A 19,866-nucleotide genomic window follows, 5' to 3' on the forward strand; every position below is an offset into this window, starting at 1 on the left:
CTTGTACGTTTTTTATGCAAATGTTGTTTACATGTATCTACACGTAAAAGAAACACGTATGGGGACAGAATGTGCATTAGTCTCTTGATACCAGGAAAACGTTTTATTCAAAACGACATGGATTGCATGTCTTAATACAAACAAAAATATTTATTACACATATATATCTATATATTTGACAAGATTAATAGTTAATAAGACATTTCCAAGCATTAAAAAACAATCCTCTGCAATAAAATCAGAGTGGTCGTTTCCAACCTACAGATTCAAGTTGTTTAGATGAGTATTTACAATGATGTATGCATGGAAAATGGCACAATGAATAGATTATTACATTGAAAGTTCACTTTGGAAAATTGTTTACAAGAATATGTTACAAACTGAACACTGGTGGTTTTCAATCTGGAGAAGACGCTGAAGGTCTCAGTCAGACTGTTCAACAAGTGAGAGGTGATCAGTGATTGTAGAACCAAATATTACATTCTGACATTTTATACTTTTCATCACATGGTACTTACATCACTAAGATCCCCCATGTCTGGTGCTGCAACTTTATTACTGGTGGCCATGTCCTGAATCATCTAGGAGGAGCAAAAGCATTTTCTTGCCCAAAAAAATAGATGATTTGAGAAAAATTGTATGACACTAAATTACTCACGTCAACGTATTTTTCATACTCTTCCCTTCCATCTTCTTCTTCATTCTCCCAATCCCTCCAGTTATCAAAATCCACAGAAATCCAACTCGGCTGCATAATGAAGTAAAGCATGGAGTCCTTATTTTTTTCTGCAAATAAAATTGTCATTCTATCTTCAATTAAAAATAAAACCTGAAAATAATCTACCCTTTCTGGGTCCTTCTGAAGACGAGGCCACGCATAATCTGGCTTTATTTTCCTGAGTAAGATATTGATTGTCCGGTCATATATTCTTTCCCTTGAATCCTTTGGAGAAAAGAAAGTGATTGAAACATTGTTCGTAATAAATGTGTTAAATTTGAATTCATGTAACTGAGCACTGACATGGATTTGGACTTTTTCATAGAAGTGGAGTTCATTATAGATCACATCATCTGTGTCATTCTTGCAGCTGTTGGAAAAGATAGTGAGGAAGCTCCAACAACACAAAAAGTGCTCACAAGTCCGAGACATTATAGACAAATTGTTAAAGGTTTTTAACTCACTACAAGATCATTTTGTCCGTCTGGATGTCAACCTGCACATCATTTGGTTTCTGCACCTTGAAGTTAATAGTGACATATTTTTTCCTGTCAAACCACACCGCGTGTGCTGGCTGACTGTTGAAGAATAGAGGAAAATGTTGAGATATTTTCAAAAATCGAACCAAATAGAGCATTACTTACCTTTCCTCTGGCCGAACAATTTTAAGTTTGTTCATTGTTTGCTCTGTAGAAAATCACAACAGAAACAGCTATGAGTATTGCTCACTCTTTCAAACTCGCTGGATCGCAAATGTCTGGAAGATGCTATTTATAGTAGCTGGGAGAAGTTGGTATCAGCTGTTAAGGGGGGTGGTGGAGTGGTTCCTTTTATGGTCATCCATTGGATTTCTCTTGGATCTCCCAGCTATGCGGAGGAGAGACAGTTTGGTACCCAGCCATAGCCGTTTTGTTTTGATGCTGTGCCACCTGTCACGTGACTCAACTAGTAATCTTATCTGCACTTTAACAAAGAAACATCCACGGACACCTTTGTTTCCTAAAAATCTACGATTTTTTTTACATTACATACAAATTTACACCTATTGATATGCTTATAATAAAAATGATCGAACTAAAATAAATGAAAACAAGAAAATTAAACATGGGTTCAGATCCAGTCCACTAGATAACGGTAAAGGACATTATGTCACCACGAACACCACAGAAGAAGAACAAAAGCGGAAGTAGACGCTGAGAGGCTAACTGCTGTCCGAGTTTGGGCGATGTCTCGTCAGAGCTATACTACACCGTTTACATTTAGCTTATATTTGTACGATTTTATGTTCCTTTGAGCACATTTAATTCAACGAAATTGTTACTGTCGTTCAGAACGTGCCTATAAACGAATATTCATTGAGCTGATAATGCCTCGCAGACGACAGGTAAGGAAAAAAGTGCCCTAGTTAACAATGTCTGCAGCGTTAGCTCGTTAGCAACAGTGTTGAACACGAATTGTGGGTAAAATGTTCCACAATATCACATCACACGTTAATAATTCCATTTTAAATAATGTAATTGAGAAAATGCATGTAACATGAATGTACCAAATTGTTAAACGTAGGATTTGGCTTCTAATTAAAAAAACAATCAGCGCACGTTTGCAGCCGCAGGTGGTTGAGAAGAAGCTAATTGCCTTACAACATTGTGGACAAAACATGTAGTTTTTTTAAACTGCAGCCCCCGAACTGACAAAAATACCACAATTGTTCAATAGGTGTATTAATGCAGCAATGACTGCTGGAAATGCATTTGGCGAGTGGAACGTATGAAATATTTGATTTGCTAACTGAGTTCGGTACGTGTGTGACAGTTTCGAAACTGGACGCACACACGCTACGAGAAAAGACATCAGATTTCCCCGATACGGAATTTTACTTAAAAAATACTGAGTATACAGTGGTCACGTAGCATAGGCGGCTAACCGTGACCTGTTACTGCATGACCCTGAGGCCTCGACATACAGAAAGATTGTAGCATATAATTTGTTGCTTTGGTGGATAAACCCAATTGTCAAGTCTCACCAGCAATATCTATATCATTTTACTCGTTGAACTACCAAATGCTTCAGGCATAAGTGTCTCACATTATTTGTTTATAACAACAGAGACATATGGCAGGCAGTGGTTCTGATGGAACTGAAGATTCAGACTCTTCTGCTGACAGAGAGCAGACCAATAGTTCAGAAAGCGATGGGACCCGGACCAAGAGACAGCGTCTCACCAGAGCCTCCACACGCTTGAGCCAGAGTTCCCACGGTTTGTGTAATTGAAACGCCACTCTTGTCATTCCATTTGCTGAATAGATATTCTGGTTTGACTTTGTTTTTCCTTTCACACAGATACGGCTGACTTGAAACAGGCTCCTGATCATGATGAATCCCCGCCACTGACACCAACCGGAAATGCGCCATCCTCCGAGTCAGAACTGGATATCTCTAGCCCGAATGGTTCTCATGATGAGAGCCAGGCCAAAGACCAGGTCAACAGAGACTCTGATAAGGATCTCTCCCACCGACCCAAACGTCGCAGGTGCCACGAGACATACAACTTTAATATGAAATGCCCAACCCCTGGATGCAATTCTCTGGGTAAAATTGCCTTGGATTTGGCTAACGTTGCTTACGAAAATGTCGATCAATTAATGTATTATTTCAATGATGTCCAACAGGTCACCTTACGGGAAAACATGAACGACATTTTGCTGTGTCAGGTTGCCCACTGTACCACAACCTGTCTGCCGATGAATGCAAGGTGGCAATTTTGAATCAGCATTTTTTTTGCAGTGAAAAGCAGCCCATAGTTTGTTTTATAACATGCATACCTTGCTTTTTATCATCAGGTAAAAGCTGTCAGCCGTGAGAAGCAAGATGACGAGATGAAGGGACAGGAAGAAAGCAATTCCCGCCATGCAACACGTCACCAGGTCCGGTTTGGTAAAACATTTTAAGCCGTTTTAGTTGGCTATGTAAACCACTGAATTGGATCTTTTTGTCTTTTATTTAGACGCCAACATCAAAGCAGAGCAGATACAAAGAGCAGGTGGCTGAAATGAGGAAGGGGAGAAACTCTGGGCTGCAGAAGGAGCAGAAAGAAAAACACATGGTACCACAGCATCTCCCATAGCGACTGGAAGTTGAGTTGGTCGTCACTCATTTAGTCTCATTTTTAATTCACCTTTTTGCGTGATCCGCAGGAGCATCGGCAAACACACGGCAACACCAGGGAGCCTCTACTGGAAAACATCACCAGCGATTACGACTTGGAGCTTTTCAGAAAAGCCCAGGCTCGTGCCTCTGAGGACCTGGTAAAAATCCAGTTTTTTAAACCCTCTCAAGTATTGGCAGGCTAAACGTCAATTTGCTTCTTCATTTGCAGGAGAAGCTGCGCATCCAAGGTCAGATCACGGAGGGCAGTAACATGATCAAGACCATCCTGTTCGGCCGCTACGAGCTGGACACCTGGTACCACTCGCCCTACCCCGAGGAGTACGCCCGCCTTGGTCGCCTCTATGTATGTGAATTCTGTCTCAAGTACATGAAGAGCCAGACCATCCTCAGGCGACACATGGTGAGAATTGCAGACGGGCTTCGTCACCACTACTCCATCCGCCGTGTAAATGCTCTTGAATGATTGGGCTATTTAAACGGTGCATTTTTGTCAGGCCAAGTGCGTGTGGAAGCACCCTCCAGGAGATGAAGTTTACAGAAAAGGCACCATATCTGTGTTTGAAGTTGACGGCAAGAAAAACAAGGTGGGCTATTACAAGCTCATATGTAACTGGATCACATTAAAGAATCGATATAACGGATTATGGGGACTTCACAGATCTACTGCCAGAACTTGTGTTTACTTGCCAAACTCTTCCTGGACCACAAGACATTATACTACGATGTGGAGCCGTTTCTCTTTTACGTCATGACGGAGGCTGACAACACGGGCTGCCATTTGGTGGGATACTTTTCGAAAGTGAGTACATATAGCTATAAATAAATTATATCAACAATGACACCCATGTGGTTTGCTAGCCTGAGCTAAAGAGCAAAACGTTGCAGAAAATAGCTGAAAATGTATTATTTTGTTCGTGTTTGTGTCTCTAGGAAAAGAATTCCTTCCTCAACTACAATGTTTCATGCATTCTGACAATGCCGCAGTACATGAGGCAGGGCTTTGGCAAGATGCTCATCGACTTCAGTACGTATACTCGCCCCTAAAGTTCTCCGAACTGTCAAAAAAAGCATCCGTGCTGACTATTGTCTACTTCACTTTTTTTAGGCTACCTCCTATCCAAAGTGGAGGAAAAAGTTGGCTCGCCAGAAAGGCCTCTGTCGGACCTCGGCCTCATCAGCTACCGTAGCTATTGGAAGGAAGTCTTACTCCGTTATATGCACAACTTCCAAGGAAAGGAGATCTCAATCAAGGGTAAGATCAGATGGAAAACACAGAGTTTACACAGTCGCTGGGCAAAATAAATAAAGATATTCAATAAAAAAAATCAATGAAATATAAAAACAAAACAAAAACAAGGGTTTCAAAAGGTTTTGCGGAAAGAAACAAAATAGTGCATCAAAGACTTGGAACAAAGTTGTTCTGTCTACTTGATGTGCAGAGATTAGTCAGGAAACTGCCGTCAATCCCGTGGACATCGTCAGCACGCTACAGTCCCTTCAGATGCTCAAATACTGGAAGGGGAAGCACTTGGTGTTGAAGCGACAGGTGAGTTTTTATTTCCATGTATTTTTTTTATTATTTCCATCGCATGTAGTTTGTGTAGTATAGGGCGCCCCATCATTGGGTTGATGGTAGTCCATGTCATGATGTACACGCATGATTGTGCTAATTATTTAGCATGTTCAATGTTAAATAGATCGTTTGTGTATTAGTCAACTAATCTCACCTACTAATCTTGTAGCTTTTAACACGTGCCCGTAAGGTTTGCTTAAGCACTTCATTGTAATTCATTTCAGCTCCTACTCATGCAAATTAACAGACGCTTTGTCCTTGTGAGTTAAAAATGACTTCTGACATTCCACATTCTCCGGCTCACTCAAGTTGATTTGCCTCCTCGCAGGACCTGATTGACGAGTGGAAAGCAAAAGAGGTCAAGAGAGGCAACGGTAACAAAACCATTGACCCCAGCTCGCTAAAATGGACACCCCCGAAGGGAACATAAGCGCTCACCTCTTCAGGCTACTCCATAAACTCGCCTTCAACCACAAGTAGCCTCGACCTCCTATCATAGATCTCCTATCATAGGTCTCTTTGTTGGCATTTTTTTCAGATGTTACTTTTTTTTACTATTGAATTCCTTTTGTCCATATGTTTCAGTCAAATCAAAAGGTGTAGAATCTCTGCTTGAGTTTAGAATGTTCAATGACAGTTGATCACGTGAATGTTTTGACCTTACAATACACAACCCACATCATGGAGCAGTTATTGTCCTTTTTTTCCTCCTACTTAAATCGAAGAAAGCAAATGATAATGACATTGCCTTGAGGTGCATCGCTCCCTCCCAGCAATACAGTATTTGTTTCCATTCCTCTGGTAAACATGCCTAATATTGAAAGAATATAGTTTTGGAGTTGCTGCAACTTGTAATTCTGATAGTAACACTGTATTAAAAAAGGCACATAAAATCAAATAAAACAACCTCAGGTTTTTTTTACTGCTACAAACATCCTCCTGCTTGTGTGGTTTATCCAAAGAATGATGTTGAACAAAATTCGCCTGTACGTGTTAAATTTTGACATGGACTTAAAATGTTCTATATTAGAATGCATTCAAACATTATTAATTTTTGAAAGTATTTTTGCTATTTCTGGGGCACATGGTCCTGAAATATGAAACTCCTTAATAATTGCATATTTACGCAAGGGTTTCTTCAGTACTGTAGAAACTGTTACGTAAAAGAAAAAACATATCCAGTGTGAAATATATTTCTATGTATCTATCTACATATCTATCTATATATATTGTGTATATATCTACATATCTATCTCTGTTGTGTTGTGGAAAAATACTTAAGAAGCTTAACCGGTAACCAAATTTATTTCAAGCCATATATCTTTGTGATTTATTACTTGTGGTCAACACCTCCTGCGGATACTCTCAATGCAGTCTTGTGCGCTTAAATAATGTTGCCAATTTTTCCAAATGCAGCCTTTTGAACAACTGCGATTGCCATCCCTCGGGCTGGGGGAAATTGTCAAGCGTATCAACTCTTAATTTGTCTGTGGTTTCAAATAATATGAAACATAAATGCTTCCTGTCAGTCTTATGACTAGCTGCTGCAGCGTTGAGTTTGCTACGCGCTAGACTTTTAATACCCTTGCAGCCCCCCCCCCACCCTTTCATAAAACTTATATTTCATAAGTCATTCAATGACCTGAGCTATGTCTACGCATGTGCCGCCAGGGGAAGATGACAGCATCTCTCTTGAAAGTGCTGCTCAAAATGTCATTTTATGTTGTTGCCGCACACTTATCAAATATTTGATGTCGCATACAAATGCTTAGAAAATTTGCTTTAAACTATCCATCCATTTTCCATACTTACTCCTTATTAGGGATGCGGGGGGTGCTAGAGCCAATTGGGCACGAAGCAGGGGACACCCTGAATTGGTTGCCAGCCAATCACAGGGCACACAAAGACAAACAGCAACTCACACCTAGGGACAATCTGGAGTGTTCAATCTGCCTGCCATGCATGTTTTTGGAATGTGGGAGGAAACCGGAGGACCCGGAGTAAACCCACGTGGGCCAGGGGAGAACATGCAAGCTCCGGAGCGGGACGTGAACCAGCGACCTCTGCACTGCGAGGCCGGCGTGCTCACCACTCCTCTACCTGGCCGCCTGCTTTAAACTATCCAAAAGGAAAAAATAAGTTTATTGGCTCCTGAAAATAATCAACTCCAGTAGATGGCAGTGTTGTCCCACACTAATTATTTCATCTAGTATTTTAATGACAATATTTTTGTAACCTATATACATTGTATGTTTCTCTAATTGGCCAATATTTTTATTGATTCATTGCGATGCTTTTTGCCAATCGTCCATTCAATAAACGCATGATAAATATTATATGATCTCTAGAGTATTACAAAACCACCCGCTCCATAATTCATTCATTAAAATGAAAAAAAAAAAAGACTCGAGGACATGAGATTCCATTCAGCGTGGTCTCAAAATTCAAAATGTCATTTCCAAATTTAAAAGAGATGAAAATGATCATCCTCAGGTCTGTTTTTAACGTTTAATAAGGGAAAAAAAATTGGGACCAAATAGAAAAAAAAACAAATATCAATAATGAGTTTCCTCATGGCTTGAATTAAATCGTAGGCAAAAGTTTGCAACAGATGACTAACCGGTTTAATGTTGGAAGTTTGGCACGCCAAACTGGAGGAGACATGATGTGATGAAGACTCCATCTATACAATGGTGGGCGGTACAGCGTCACTGACACGGTGTCGTAAATCAAGGGAGTCTTCCCTCTGTTGTCCGAGTGCCACCAACTCTCTGGTTCCCTCAGTTGTTTTTCTCGTTTGGTGCCCTGTGGCACTTTTCTGTGTGTTTGCTTCCTTCTCTTGAGAAGAAAAAAAAATGGCTCATCAATGTTCGCTTTTGAGCAGGCCCTTCCAACTGCTCTCAAACAGGCTCCGCATTCACCATGATGGAATCGCCATTTGAGTTCCTTGACCAAAGGCCCAAGGAGATTTAACGTTGTCGGCGACAGACATCAGCAGTCATGCTTTTAATGGGGGGGGGGGGGGGACATCATGAGCAAACATATCGCCCTCAGAGGCCCGAAAAGCAGCTGACTAAAAGTAAATCGCAGTGTGTCGACTTGTGACTATGTGGTCATACCCAGTGAAATGTGTCTTCCTCCGGGTTGCGCTAACTGCTTTGGTATTGTGCTCCATTGAAATGTCACTGAAAGCTGTTACCCTGCTTCAGTTTACCACTTACTAACTAAATATCGTATTTTCTGCACTATAAGGCGCACTTAAAAGAAAATATTTTTTTCCAAAGCTAACCATGCGCCTTATGTATGGAAAACTTTAAAACATGTCTTTCATTGAAGATGCCCCTGATAATGCGGTGCACTCTATGTATGGAAAATGTTTTTAAATATGTCATTCATTGAAGGGTCGCCTTATATTCCAGAAAATACAGTCAATATCAATTGTAGTAGTTGAGGGGGGAAAACAGTTGAGCTTCGGGGAAAACGGCAGAGAAAAATTGTGTGTTTATAAAAGATAAAAACTACCTATGAGAACATCCATAGCAAAAAGACAATAGACGAATATTCGTAGCGGTTTTTGCATTCACGTCTTTGATTCACTTGTTGTTCCGATTGTTGCAGAGCATGAGGCCTCGAATTTGGCCCTATTATCACAGTTGTTGTGTTGTATGTGTCTTGTGGCTTCCTTGACACTCTCAGCTGATGGGAAAGGCCCACTTTGGTCAGATTTGCTTACTTTGTCCGGGAGCCACTCCACCAATTCATCCCCAAAGCCTCAGAGGCTTCCAAAGCCAAGTGCGTAATTGCTCCTTAAGTCAATCTGCAAATTTTGTGGCATCCGAGCTAGCAAACATTTGGCCTGGAATCATTTATTCAAAAGCGGTGGCTGTCCAGGGTGTGTTTAACGTTGGAAGAGATACTCCATTTGCTGGTCTCAGAGGAAAAAAAAAATCACATTAGAATCGGAAAATGCACTCGGTGTTCAATTATAGGATTGCGGCTTGCCGACATTTTTCATTGAGCTGGATGCAATTCATTTCATGTGTTTAACCTTTCTGGGTATCTTTTGTGTTTTTGTGGTTCTCTGGAGAGAGCGGTTCTGGTGCCCGAAGGTTTCTTCCAAACTTTTGAGCGCCCCCCCCCCCCCCGACTTTTCGAACCAGCTGGTGCAAGCGTGCGTGTGACTCATGAGTGCGGTTGCAGCAGTGTCGCATTAAAGAACAGACGTATCTCAAAGCCCTCCGTCTTACTAACAGTTCTTCTGACACCCGGCTTTTTATGAGTCTCATTCAGTGCGCACCGTCCTGCCCGCTGATCCTTTTTTTTTTCTTTTTTTTCCTCTTCTGTCTTCTCTATGCCTCCTTCCGGCATCTTCTCTGTCTCCTCAATCCTCCTCCTCCTCCTCCTCTCTCTGTATTTGCAGGCAGATTTAGTGCCAGACACCCTGAGGCAGCGGTAGCGCCAGCGAGTCTTCCCACCTCTGTTTTTGTGGTGGGAGATGACATGTCAAAGCTTTGAAGGGCGGGAGGGTGGGAGGAACTGGAAAGAGGGAGGGTATGGGGAGGGAGCACATCACTCGGCGCAGAGTCGAGCGAAGGATCCAGAGAGAATGTCATGTGGCTTGCAGTCAGCCCCAGATACACTCTCTTTCTCCGCCTGTCTATGTGGGCAGGCCGGAATGGCGACAGGAAGCAACCCCTCCCCTCCTTCCTCCTTCCCACACCCTGCCTCTCTTCCTCCCTTCCCTTCAGCGCTCACTCCTTCCCCTCTGTCAACCTCCCCCCCCCCCCACAACTCAAAAAACGTGGGCCCGATTCGGCATGGGTGAATTTCCCTTCATCATTTTTCTCGTCGTCCCCGCAGGCGTTGCCCGTGGGTCGTAAGTCATTGTGAGATGAAGTGCGTCGAGGTGTATTGAGGCGTGGTCAGGTATAAACGGAGGGCGGTGGTAGCAGACAAAACATGTCAGGTTTCCCGTTTTCGGGCATCGCTGAAATCTAAAGAGGAAGAACAAAACGTGCGGCAATAACCATATACACGACATTATGTAAAATATATGTCCGGCCTCCGTTTATTTTGCTGTTTTTCATGGAAGTGTTGAGTTGTTTCTGCTCTTTGAGGTAGTATCAGTTAACTTCAGGTTTGGTCAATCACATCGTCATCAAACATCTTAGACTTGCTTGATTTCATGTCCATTTCACAGCAGCAAAGTTATGAAAGGAAAGAAAGAAGTCAAAAAACAAAATAAAGGAGCTGCTGTAAAGGCAGCCAGTCTCTCGGCGCCATCTTGAAGTCAAAAGAACAAAAAAAATTGAATAACAGATAATATGACAACTTAAAGACAGAGTCATTCATTCTTAAGTACTTTCTGTACTTTCTTTGTGACATGAAGCAATTCTAGCTGAAAGAGGAGAGAATCAAAGTGTCCTTTTCACCAGTGGATCAGGGATGTCATGGTGGAATATGCATATCTACTACAAGCTACATGTTGAAAGCAAACACGAAGCTGCAGCATCCATTGACTGTCACGTCTCCTGTCCTACATAAATCCGCTTCAATTCCAAGCCGCGACAGAACAAAGATGGCAACATTTTACGAGTAAATTTTTTCAAACGCACTATATGAAAAATGTGCCTGACAGCACACCTTGCCATTTTTTTCAGTTATGCCTCCCTCATTTTGAGCCGGAAAGACCAGCTGCAGGAAAATAACCTAAAGCATAAGCCCCGCCTCCACTCGTGGATGCGTTCTTTCCATGAGACAAAACAATGCAATAAAAATATTTGAAATGCTCAATGCGGGTTTACACTAATATAATTGAGTAGTACTGTTGGGTCATTCCAAGGTTGACACCTCAATGCTCAATATTTCATGCATGTTGTCGTGAGTTTAGGTGCGGATTGAACATTTCTAGGCCAGTTTGATATTTCTTAGTCATTACCAATATGTGAAAAGTGAGAGATGACAAGGTAGTGCAGTCGTAAACACTCACTATTAGCAAGACAAGGTGTAATTATTCAACATCAGCCTTCTTACAGCCGCTTTATCAGCACACTTGGTTTCATTGACAACGACGAGATGTGGAGCAATCTTCCCTGTTGACAAAAAGTCATTTTAAAAATGATTCAATAACTGTGCTCCTGTTATCCTCACCAAGCACCACCACGGTGTAGTTTTACCTCATTCCCTTTTACAGTTAATGTGCTAAAGCCATTAAAAGGCTCATAGCCACAGATGTGAATGAGCATGGGAATAAATCCAGCCCACCCCTCTTTTTTTAATGTTATTTTTTTTTAGCGCTACCCCCCCCCCCCCCCCACCCTCCCGACATCTTTCGTGTTGGGACTAAATTTTCCATGCCTGGCCTCCCCTACTGCTGAGAGTGCTGTTCCTTGAAGCCGCAGTATATTTTGAAGCAAGGTCGGGGAGAGAGAGACAATAATCTCCAAAATCAAGCACAAGACTCCCAGTGTTCCACTGTTGGGCTTTCTTTTGGCACCGACTCCTGACCAGAGAGGTCTCGGCGGCCACAGCAACTGCATGCCTGCGTGTGCATGTGCGCATGACCATACGCATCCCGAGAATCCATACACTGCTCATGTCGTATCCATGCATCAGTGTGGATGTTGCTCAAAATGTCTTGGTTTTGACAGAGCAAAACACACACGAGTGATTCCGGGCAGCTCCCTTAAATTGGTTCCATACCTCCTTCTGACAGTGGTGAAGTCATCCCCCGAAAGAAAGACTCAACATTGTGATTCTGGCAAGACGCAAATTGCGTCAAACGTGCATGTGAAACTGCCGAAGCTTGGAATTCAAGCGGATTTACATAGGACAGGAGATGTGACACAATCTCTTTTCATCAATGGATGCTACAGCTTCATGTTTGCTTTCAACATTTAGCTTGTAGCAGACGTGCACATTTCACCATGACGTCCTTGATCCACTGTTGAAAAAGACGCCTTGATCCTCTCCATTTTCATCTATAACTGCTTTTTACAAGAAAGAAAGTGCAGAAAGTGCTTAAGATTGAATGATTGTCTGTATATGTTGTGTTGTGTCAGATTTGTTTTAATTTAGTTTTTGTTGTTGTTGTTGTTTTGACTTCAAGATGGCTCCACGGAAGTGTTTGCCTTTACAGCAGATTCTGTATTTTGTTTTTCAACTTCCTTTCCTTTTGCTTTCATCACTTTGCTGCTGTGAAATTTGAATTTCTCCACGGTGAGACTAATAAAGGCTAATCCAATCTGATCCAAAACCTCACATTTGATGAACACATACCGTACGGATGTGACGTTCATCCCGTACCGTTTGTTTAGTGTAGGGTTATACTTTTTAGGTATGTCAAATGGAACGCCATCCATCCATCTCCATCCCCAGATGGAATATCCACCCAGGGTCTGAAAGTCTAGGACGTAACACGCAAAACCGCAGAGAATATAAATAAATTGGCTGTATTTCGCTCCCCCTCTTTTGTCTGGTCAGGTTGCTCCACGGAGAGCCTGCCAAGTTGAGCATCTACATTTGGGTTTGGCTGTTCCCCTCTCCTGACAGCTCAGCTTGGGCCAAACCACAGGAAAAGGAAGCAAAAAGGTCCTCTCTGAAGAGCTTGTAAAATATTGGACCTAGTTACAATGGCCGAAATGAAGGGCAACCTTCAGTCCGCACTTCCTTCAAGAGAACTTTAAGTTGTCATCTTACATTTAAAATGTGCACTCTTTCTCACTATCCATGACACAGTTTGGTGTCCTCAAAGTGAATGAAAGTTGCTGATACATGACCACTGATTAGTACATCAGCACGTGGCTACTTGCACGTACGTCATATACGATGCGAGCCCCCGGGCCATCTGGTCACTGTCGCCATGCTGTGGTCCTTGTGAATTGGCCTTTCAGCTTGGCCGTTGTGGTCTTTCGTGGCGACTCGAGACTTGCTGTACAGCACTTCCAGTCCGGGCAGCAGACCTCAGAAAAGGAAATTTGGGTCGGCGAAATAAAGGGTTGCTCCAGTGCTATTTACAGAGCCTTTCTACTGCTCCAGCGCCACCCACGATATTCCATATGAGAACCGCTGTGTGTGTGGTGCCTGTGGTGTGGTGTGCGAGAGTTGGGGAGGGGGGGGATTAGGGGGCTAGGAGGGTGTGTTCGTTTGTGTGCATGTGTGAGTACACAAAATGTTTTATGAGGAAATGCGCTTTAGTATTTATTTTTTACTTGGTAAGTTTGCATGCTGTGTCTTGCATCATCGTCATTTTATTTTTTAGAATTTAGGAATTAATTCTTTTTTTCTGATGAAAGATGAAAGTCTAAGGTTTGTAACGCTGCATTGAAGGTTTATGTAGTCCTAAAACTCAATATTCTGTGAGTCCTGGAATTCAAGTGACAATGACAAAAACCCTGGCACTGGAGTGGACACATTTTTGCACGTCTGGTAGTGAATGAGTTAAAATACCTAGTCTCCCTCACATTTAAATCGAAGCAAAAGTTTGGCTCACAAATGCATATTCGTATCAAATGCGGTGCCGGACAAGCTCATGAAATTTCACAATAAGGGCATGAAACCACAGTTCATATTCCTTTTAGACACGTTGTGAATCACTGTCAAATTTCAGGATATTGACTATTCGGCACGCCTTCTGGAAACCGAGACTGACTTGATCCTTTTCTCAACTTGCCCGTATAAATGTCTGCGGCGTCATGGTCGTTGGAGATGGAAATCAGATGAGGATATGGAGACGAGAGGGAGCCCCTGATTAATGAAAAACCTGAATGGTGGAAACTTTGCTTCTGGTGAGATCATGGGCATTTCTCTTGTGATACCCACATTCGGGCTTGGTGGATTTTGAGATGATGGCCATGGCGCAAGTATCTGCTCTCTATTATTTATGCCGTTTCAGTGATGAACCGCATTTTATAGCCGATACATACATGACTCATCCATTGCAGACTCTCATGTGCGCATCATGCTTGCAGCCATATCACAGGCTCCATTTGTGAACGGTTCACGGACGGTTCAATGAGCACCAAGTCCACATGCCCTCGATGTATATGAAAGGTAATCAAGTAAAGACCTGTGGATTTAAGACCGGGCCCACTGCCACCCAGAGGGAGACCTCCAGCATCTCTCAAAGTCTTGGATGTTGTGAATATTAGGTTAAGATTATTTTAAGGCTGACCCGTTGGAGAAGCAAATTACAGTGCAAGAAAGGGGGTGAAAAACCCCAAGTGGGTTGTCCACCATGTAATTTTCCTGTTTCTCTTTCAAAGGATGAGGTATTCCTCGAGGAAGCCTTGTGAAATTTACAAGCCATGACCCCACATCAGCGGGAAGGAGGTTCCTCTGACGAGGGAATCGGAAAGAAAGAACGCAGCTTTGAGATCTTGTGCCTTTATGGCGCTTAGTTCTTTAAGTGCGGGAACAAAAATAATCATCAGAGCACCTGCTAAATTCTCTGCTGGGAAATTAAAATTGATAGAAAATAGGGACTCAAGGGTCTTTGGTCCCAAACTCCTCCAAGCACATTTTTATGCACTGTGCATGATTATTCTGTAAAATAATGGGGTCTTCCCACCACTCTGGACACATATTCAGGGATACATCTGCGTCATTGACGCATTTTGACAGCCACTGGCGCAACTTTGTAACTCCACTACCGGTGCAAGTCTATTATGATTAGCGCATATTGCTACGTTATCTGCGCCACATATGACGAACCTCTGTTCAAATAGCTAAAGAAACACATTTAGTTAACTGCAATTAAAAACTATTCGTTTTCCTTCAGAGGTTTTAATCTTCGTCGTCTTCCATCTTGCCTTACGGATATTTAGCTATAATCACCTTGGATTTGTTTCGGTGTGGTCCAAAGTCATGGTAGAGGATACGTCGGGCTTTTCCGTGATCCGCCGGAAACTGACAAAAGATTTAATCGAATATTCATTTACCCATGGAGCATTGCCGTATTTACATTGAACATGGCGGATGGTTGCAATATGGAGACCTTGGTACCCCCAGAAGCGAAAAAAAAAAAACCCAACAAAAACATGCTCCCAATTAGGAAATGAGCAGCGGCATTTTAAAACAAAATCTTGATGACTTTGAGGAACGTCTTATGTGTGCGCTCAAAAGCTCAGGTATCCCAATGTAGGCGTCGACGTGATTGAGAGCTCTGAAGAAACCTCACCGACATACGTCTCAACCAGTCGCACCGGGTGCCCCGATCATTGCTTTTAATACTCTAAAACAACTCCTCTTATTATACGCCAGTGCTTCAAAGCTTTGATGTCTCCTGCTATAATTACACGCTCTGCGCATGTTAATTTGCCCGCTAAGGTGTTCAAGAGAGTGCGACGGCAAGCTTAGACAAATAATGCTTTGCCTGCACACATATTGTACAAACACTGAAAGTCCAAAGCATCGTCCTGGAGAGGTTGCAGCGTTGGCCCATGCGCAGTGTGCGTGTTCCAAAAAGGAGAAGAGGGGAGGGGGGTGGTAGGATGTGCACTGCAAAATGTGGCTTGCTGCTTAATTATGGGTCGCGAGCTGTAGCTCGGCTGGCCTGGGCGGGTGTTGGAGCCAGTGGGTCTGGCACAGGGAGGTCTGGCCACAGACCCCGGCGGTGACGGCATGAAGTCTGGGACGAGTCAGAACACCAGCCTGGGGTTTTGGGAGCATTCCTCACATTCCCTCCACCAATGGCTGCCTGGCTTTGGATGTGTGCGTGCATGTGTGCGTGGGATGGAGTGGGAGGGGCGGCGTTTTGTGTGTGAAATGGCGAGTAGGGAAAGGAAATGAGTGGAAGATGCAACGGTTGTGCATATATGTTCGTGCTTTGAGCGTGTACATGTGTTTCCACCCAGAGCGGTATAGTTGCATGCGATTCGATGTCGTGACAGAATATTTTGGACAACTTCAATCACTTTTGGCAAGCAGTCAAATAACTCGCAGAGCCGTTGCAAGTTGAATGCCGCTTTATCCTGTGGCTGCGCTTCCGCCTATAAAGTGTAAAATAAAAACGACAAAACTAGTTTTGATTGATAATGCACGGCAGACTTTTTGAGGACACGCTGTGCTGTGTTTGTTCCACCCGTGTCATCACCTAACAATGTTTGTCGGAACCTTTGACAGATTCTATTTTTAAATCGGTGTGATAATTCGTGAGCGGTTCCATTCCAACAACTTTTTTTTCTTCAGGTGCATTGTGCGTTGGCACAAATTGGTAACTCTTGGTGGTTTTGTACTCAGTTTTTGTGGAAAAATGTGTCTGAGCGGTACCTGCAGCCACATCACCAGTAGACCTTTTGGCGGCTCGGTGTACCTTCAAGTTAGTCGTTTATTGCTCCTAAGTCATCCTCACCTGCTAGTCAGACTGGCTCCTGCCTGTCATGTTTTCTCCCAAGGCAGGTGTGGCGCGCAAAAGATGTCTGAGCATTGCGTGATTCCACTAGTGACATTTGTTTTGTTTCCATCGTAACAGCAGCTGTCAGGGAGTGGCTTTGGAAGGCAACCAGCCAAGTGCATTTTGGTTCGTCAGTTTTGTTTTGTTTTTTTATTCAATGCTTTGAGCAAGTTTTATAAATATACTTTCCAGGTCTGTAATGAACCAACTTAATGTTTTTCCTTCGCATCTTGCTGTGGGTTACAAGTAGAAAAATATAATAATGCTGCATAACGTAAACAATAACGGAGTGTCTGGTAGAGTAGTGGTACATATTGTTCACTTTTTTTGCATATAAAGAGATTAAAAAAAAATCACTAAAATGGAATTGAGCTAAGTAGAAGCTAAGGTAATGACGCTTCACTCTACAGTAAAGCCGAGTGGACCCGCAAGAAGCAGGTGACGAGAGCCCTTTCAAAGCATTTTTTTCTATGTTTGGGGTGGTGACTAGGCACACACACTCAAATCCACGCACAGTGTAGACACAGACAGGTAAGTGCAATGAAAACCAAGAAGTCGCAGCCCACTAAAACACACACATCAAAGTCGTAGCGCATCAACAGTATCCAGTGTGCTCCCCACAGCTTTAAGGGCCGTCTTTGCTCATTCTACTTGGCAAGACTTTGGTGTCAGACCGACTCACCTGTGACTTATGTGACCAAAGCGTCGCGTCAAATGTGCAGCTGACATCTAACATCCATGTTAGTTCACTCGTCATACCATTTTTATTATTCTTTTTAACATCTTTTTGGTGTTAAAAAGCGGAAGTGACCCCCACAAAAGTGTCTACATTTGTTCTACTGATGGAACTTCACCTAATCTTAGTTTGCGCCAAAATAGCAACAAAACGGGGGGATGATCTGCACTGACCGGAGCCTTATTTCTTTCTTCCAGCGCGACCTTTATTTTGACAAGGCTGTAAGAAACGGGTATTTATTTACGGGGCTGTGTGCTGTGGTTTCGCCACAATTACAGAGTGGCAGTGCTTAGACTGGGAGGCGTACTGAAGGTTTATCGAGGGGGACATGAGGGAAAACGGCCCTTACTACCTGCCATATAGACACAAATACCACACGTTCATACATTATTGTGCCGTATACATAAAAACCCACATGAGTTGCAAACAAATCACCGGTGAAATGACTCAAGTCTGTTGTCATTAGAAGGCGCGCACGTCGTGTTTCCAGGCCGACTCAAACCTCACCGGCCTCAAAATGTTACGACGGGGCTCAATTTCTTTGTTTGAAAAGGGTGGTCAGTAATGTTTTTGAAGGTAGGCCGGAGTGCCTCTTTGTAGACCCGCCGTGTTATGGTTGCGACATAAACAAGGAATTACGACCAAACGTCTTGCACAACCGCTGCAGGCCGCATCGACGAGAACAGCGGGAGTTTGTGTTTGTTTTCAGAGATGCAGTGTTGAATCTGGCGTCCGCCGCTGTGGGGGTGAGCGGAGGGGGGGGGGGGGGGGGGGGGGGGGGTTGCGGTGGGAGAGGGGCGCGGGATTTTGCGGTTCTGCCGAGGAGCCTGGAAGTCCATCAGGGGCGGTGGCTGAACCACCTTCCTTCTAAAACATCCACCTCGCGACTAAAATGTACACATGCAAGCATACTGAAGCGAACGCGCATGTTTTCATTCTCATGACTATTGCCGCGTTCAAGTACAGACACAATCTCAGTGTTTGGCACCTCTTGTAGAGTTGACACAACAGTCACTGTTACGTTGTAATTATGTATTCCGTTATGTCAAATAGATTAAAAAAATTATAGTCATCAATCCCACAGTAGAGCGAGATTATATTTTATGCCTGTGACTATCGTTTTAAGTGGTAATTGTATGAGTTGCTTCTCAGGGAGTGTAAAGTAGCACTTTGAATGTTTATATTATCATTACGTCTATACTGATTTCTTAGAGGAAAGGAAAGGAAGAAGTAGCAAAACATAATACATAAGCTGCTGGAAAAGAAGAACAAAAAAAATAATACTATGACAACACAAAGACAGTCATTCAATATTCACTTTCTGCACCCTCTTTGATGTATGCAGCAGTTCTCAATGAAACAGGAAAGAATCAAAGCATCGTTTTCACCATTGGATAAGGTGGAATGTGCACGTCTGCTACAAGCTAAATGTTGTAAGCAAACACGAAGCTGTAGTGTCCATTGACAAAAGAGATTGTCTCACATAAAATCCCACGTAAATCCGTTTCAATTCCAAGCCGCGGCAGTACCACATTCCTCCTCAATCAAAAACAGTGCTGGCATATTTGTGCTGCCGAAAAGGCGCAACCGCTCAGTACAATCACCTCCTCGATGAATTTGATGATGATTTTCGAGGCATATTATTCCAATTATTCCTGTTGCAGCAAAATTAAGGTGCGCATTACAGTTTTTGGATATTAATATGCTTTCATGTGTTTTGCTTATCAACGTACCCTAAAAGAAAAATACATGGCGGGGACAGGGCATGCCCGGCAGACAACAGGAAATACAAGCCGGCCTTGTTTACAGGGCGCTCTGCTGCAACCAGAGAGACTTGTAATATTAGCTCCAACACCCTTTACCTTGATACTTTGAATCTATAACAATTTTTGATGAGCTACTTTTATTCCAGCGTAGTTCTTTCAGCCTGCTTCTTGCTTGTATGTCTCCAGGGGTGTGAGCGACCACAATAAAAGGCCCTCTGCTTGTTGTCTCTCTCTACTAGGATGACACACACTTACAAGGGCAAAGTCAACAAAAGTGGAGCAGGCGATGACAGATAAGCCTTCGGCATGTGCTGCCACTTTTTGTTTTCTTGGGGGGGAAAAGCTGCTATACGTGTCCCTTAATTGTTACTTGGTGCTAGAGGGAAGTCAGGAAAATGTGGCCCTGGTATTCATAAAGTTTCTCTATAAAGGAAAAAGGTGCAAGTGAAGATTGAACAATGAATGTATAATATTGACAGATGGGTGTCCAAAATATAAAGCACTTTATTTATT

The 19,866-nt window shown here is 42.9% G+C and overlaps 2 protein-coding genes across 2 annotated transcripts; one reads left to right on the plus strand and one right to left on the minus strand.

Moving 5' to 3' along the window:
• Window positions 1-79: 79 nt before the first annotated feature.
• Window positions 80-1,767, minus strand: ptges3l (prostaglandin E synthase 3 like). The gene is made up of 7 exons (XM_089014908.1): window positions 1,363-1,767; window positions 1,183-1,296; window positions 1,022-1,088; window positions 845-943; window positions 659-748; window positions 519-581; window positions 80-432 (listed from the first exon to the last, which is right to left on the minus strand). The coding sequence occupies exons 1-7, from the start codon at window positions 1,395-1,397 to the stop codon at window positions 424-426; spliced, it is 477 nt and encodes a 158-aa protein (XP_088871034.1). The 5' UTR covers window positions 1,398-1,767; the 3' UTR covers window positions 80-423.
• A 165-nt stretch (window positions 1,768-1,932) lies between these two features.
• kat7b (K(lysine) acetyltransferase 7b) lies at window positions 1,933-6,809 on the plus strand. The gene is made up of 14 exons (XM_089014906.1): window positions 1,933-2,102; window positions 2,825-2,975; window positions 3,059-3,307; window positions 3,388-3,470; window positions 3,559-3,642; window positions 3,723-3,821; window positions 3,913-4,023; window positions 4,095-4,286; window positions 4,381-4,470; window positions 4,545-4,685; window positions 4,817-4,910; window positions 4,992-5,138; window positions 5,326-5,432; window positions 5,788-6,809. Exons 1-14 carry the CDS (start codon window positions 2,085-2,087, stop codon window positions 5,887-5,889), a joined length of 1,668 nt encoding a protein of 555 aa, XP_088871032.1. The 5' UTR covers window positions 1,933-2,084; the 3' UTR covers window positions 5,890-6,809.
• Window positions 6,810-19,866: the final 13,057 nt, after the last annotated feature.

The sequence above is a fragment of the Hippocampus bargibanti genome, linkage group LG15 (assembly GCF_051943395.1).
Source record: "Hippocampus bargibanti isolate YZ-2025 linkage group LG15, ASM5194339v1, whole genome shotgun sequence".
Lineage (NCBI taxonomy): Eukaryota > Metazoa > Chordata > Actinopteri > Syngnathiformes > Syngnathidae > Hippocampus > Hippocampus bargibanti.

Coding starts and splice junctions, on each gene's coding strand:
- ptges3l (XM_089014908.1), bottom strand. CDS start 1,397: ATGAACAAACTTAAAATTGTTCGGCCAGAGGAAAG. Junction 944..1,021: donor ATGAAAAAGTCCAAATCCAT/GTCAGTGCTCAG, acceptor TTTTCTCCAAAG/GATTCAAGGGAAAGAATATA. Junction 582..658: donor AGTATGAAAAATACGTTGAC/GTGAGTAATTTA, acceptor TGCTCCTCCTAG/ATGATTCAGGACATGGCCAC.
- kat7b (XM_089014906.1), top strand. Junction 3,471..3,558: donor TGTCTGCCGATGAATGCAAG/GTGGCAATTTTG, acceptor TTTTATCATCAG/GTAAAAGCTGTCAGCCGTGA. Junction 4,024..4,094: donor CTCGTGCCTCTGAGGACCTG/GTAAAAATCCAG, acceptor CTTCATTTGCAG/GAGAAGCTGCGCATCCAAGG.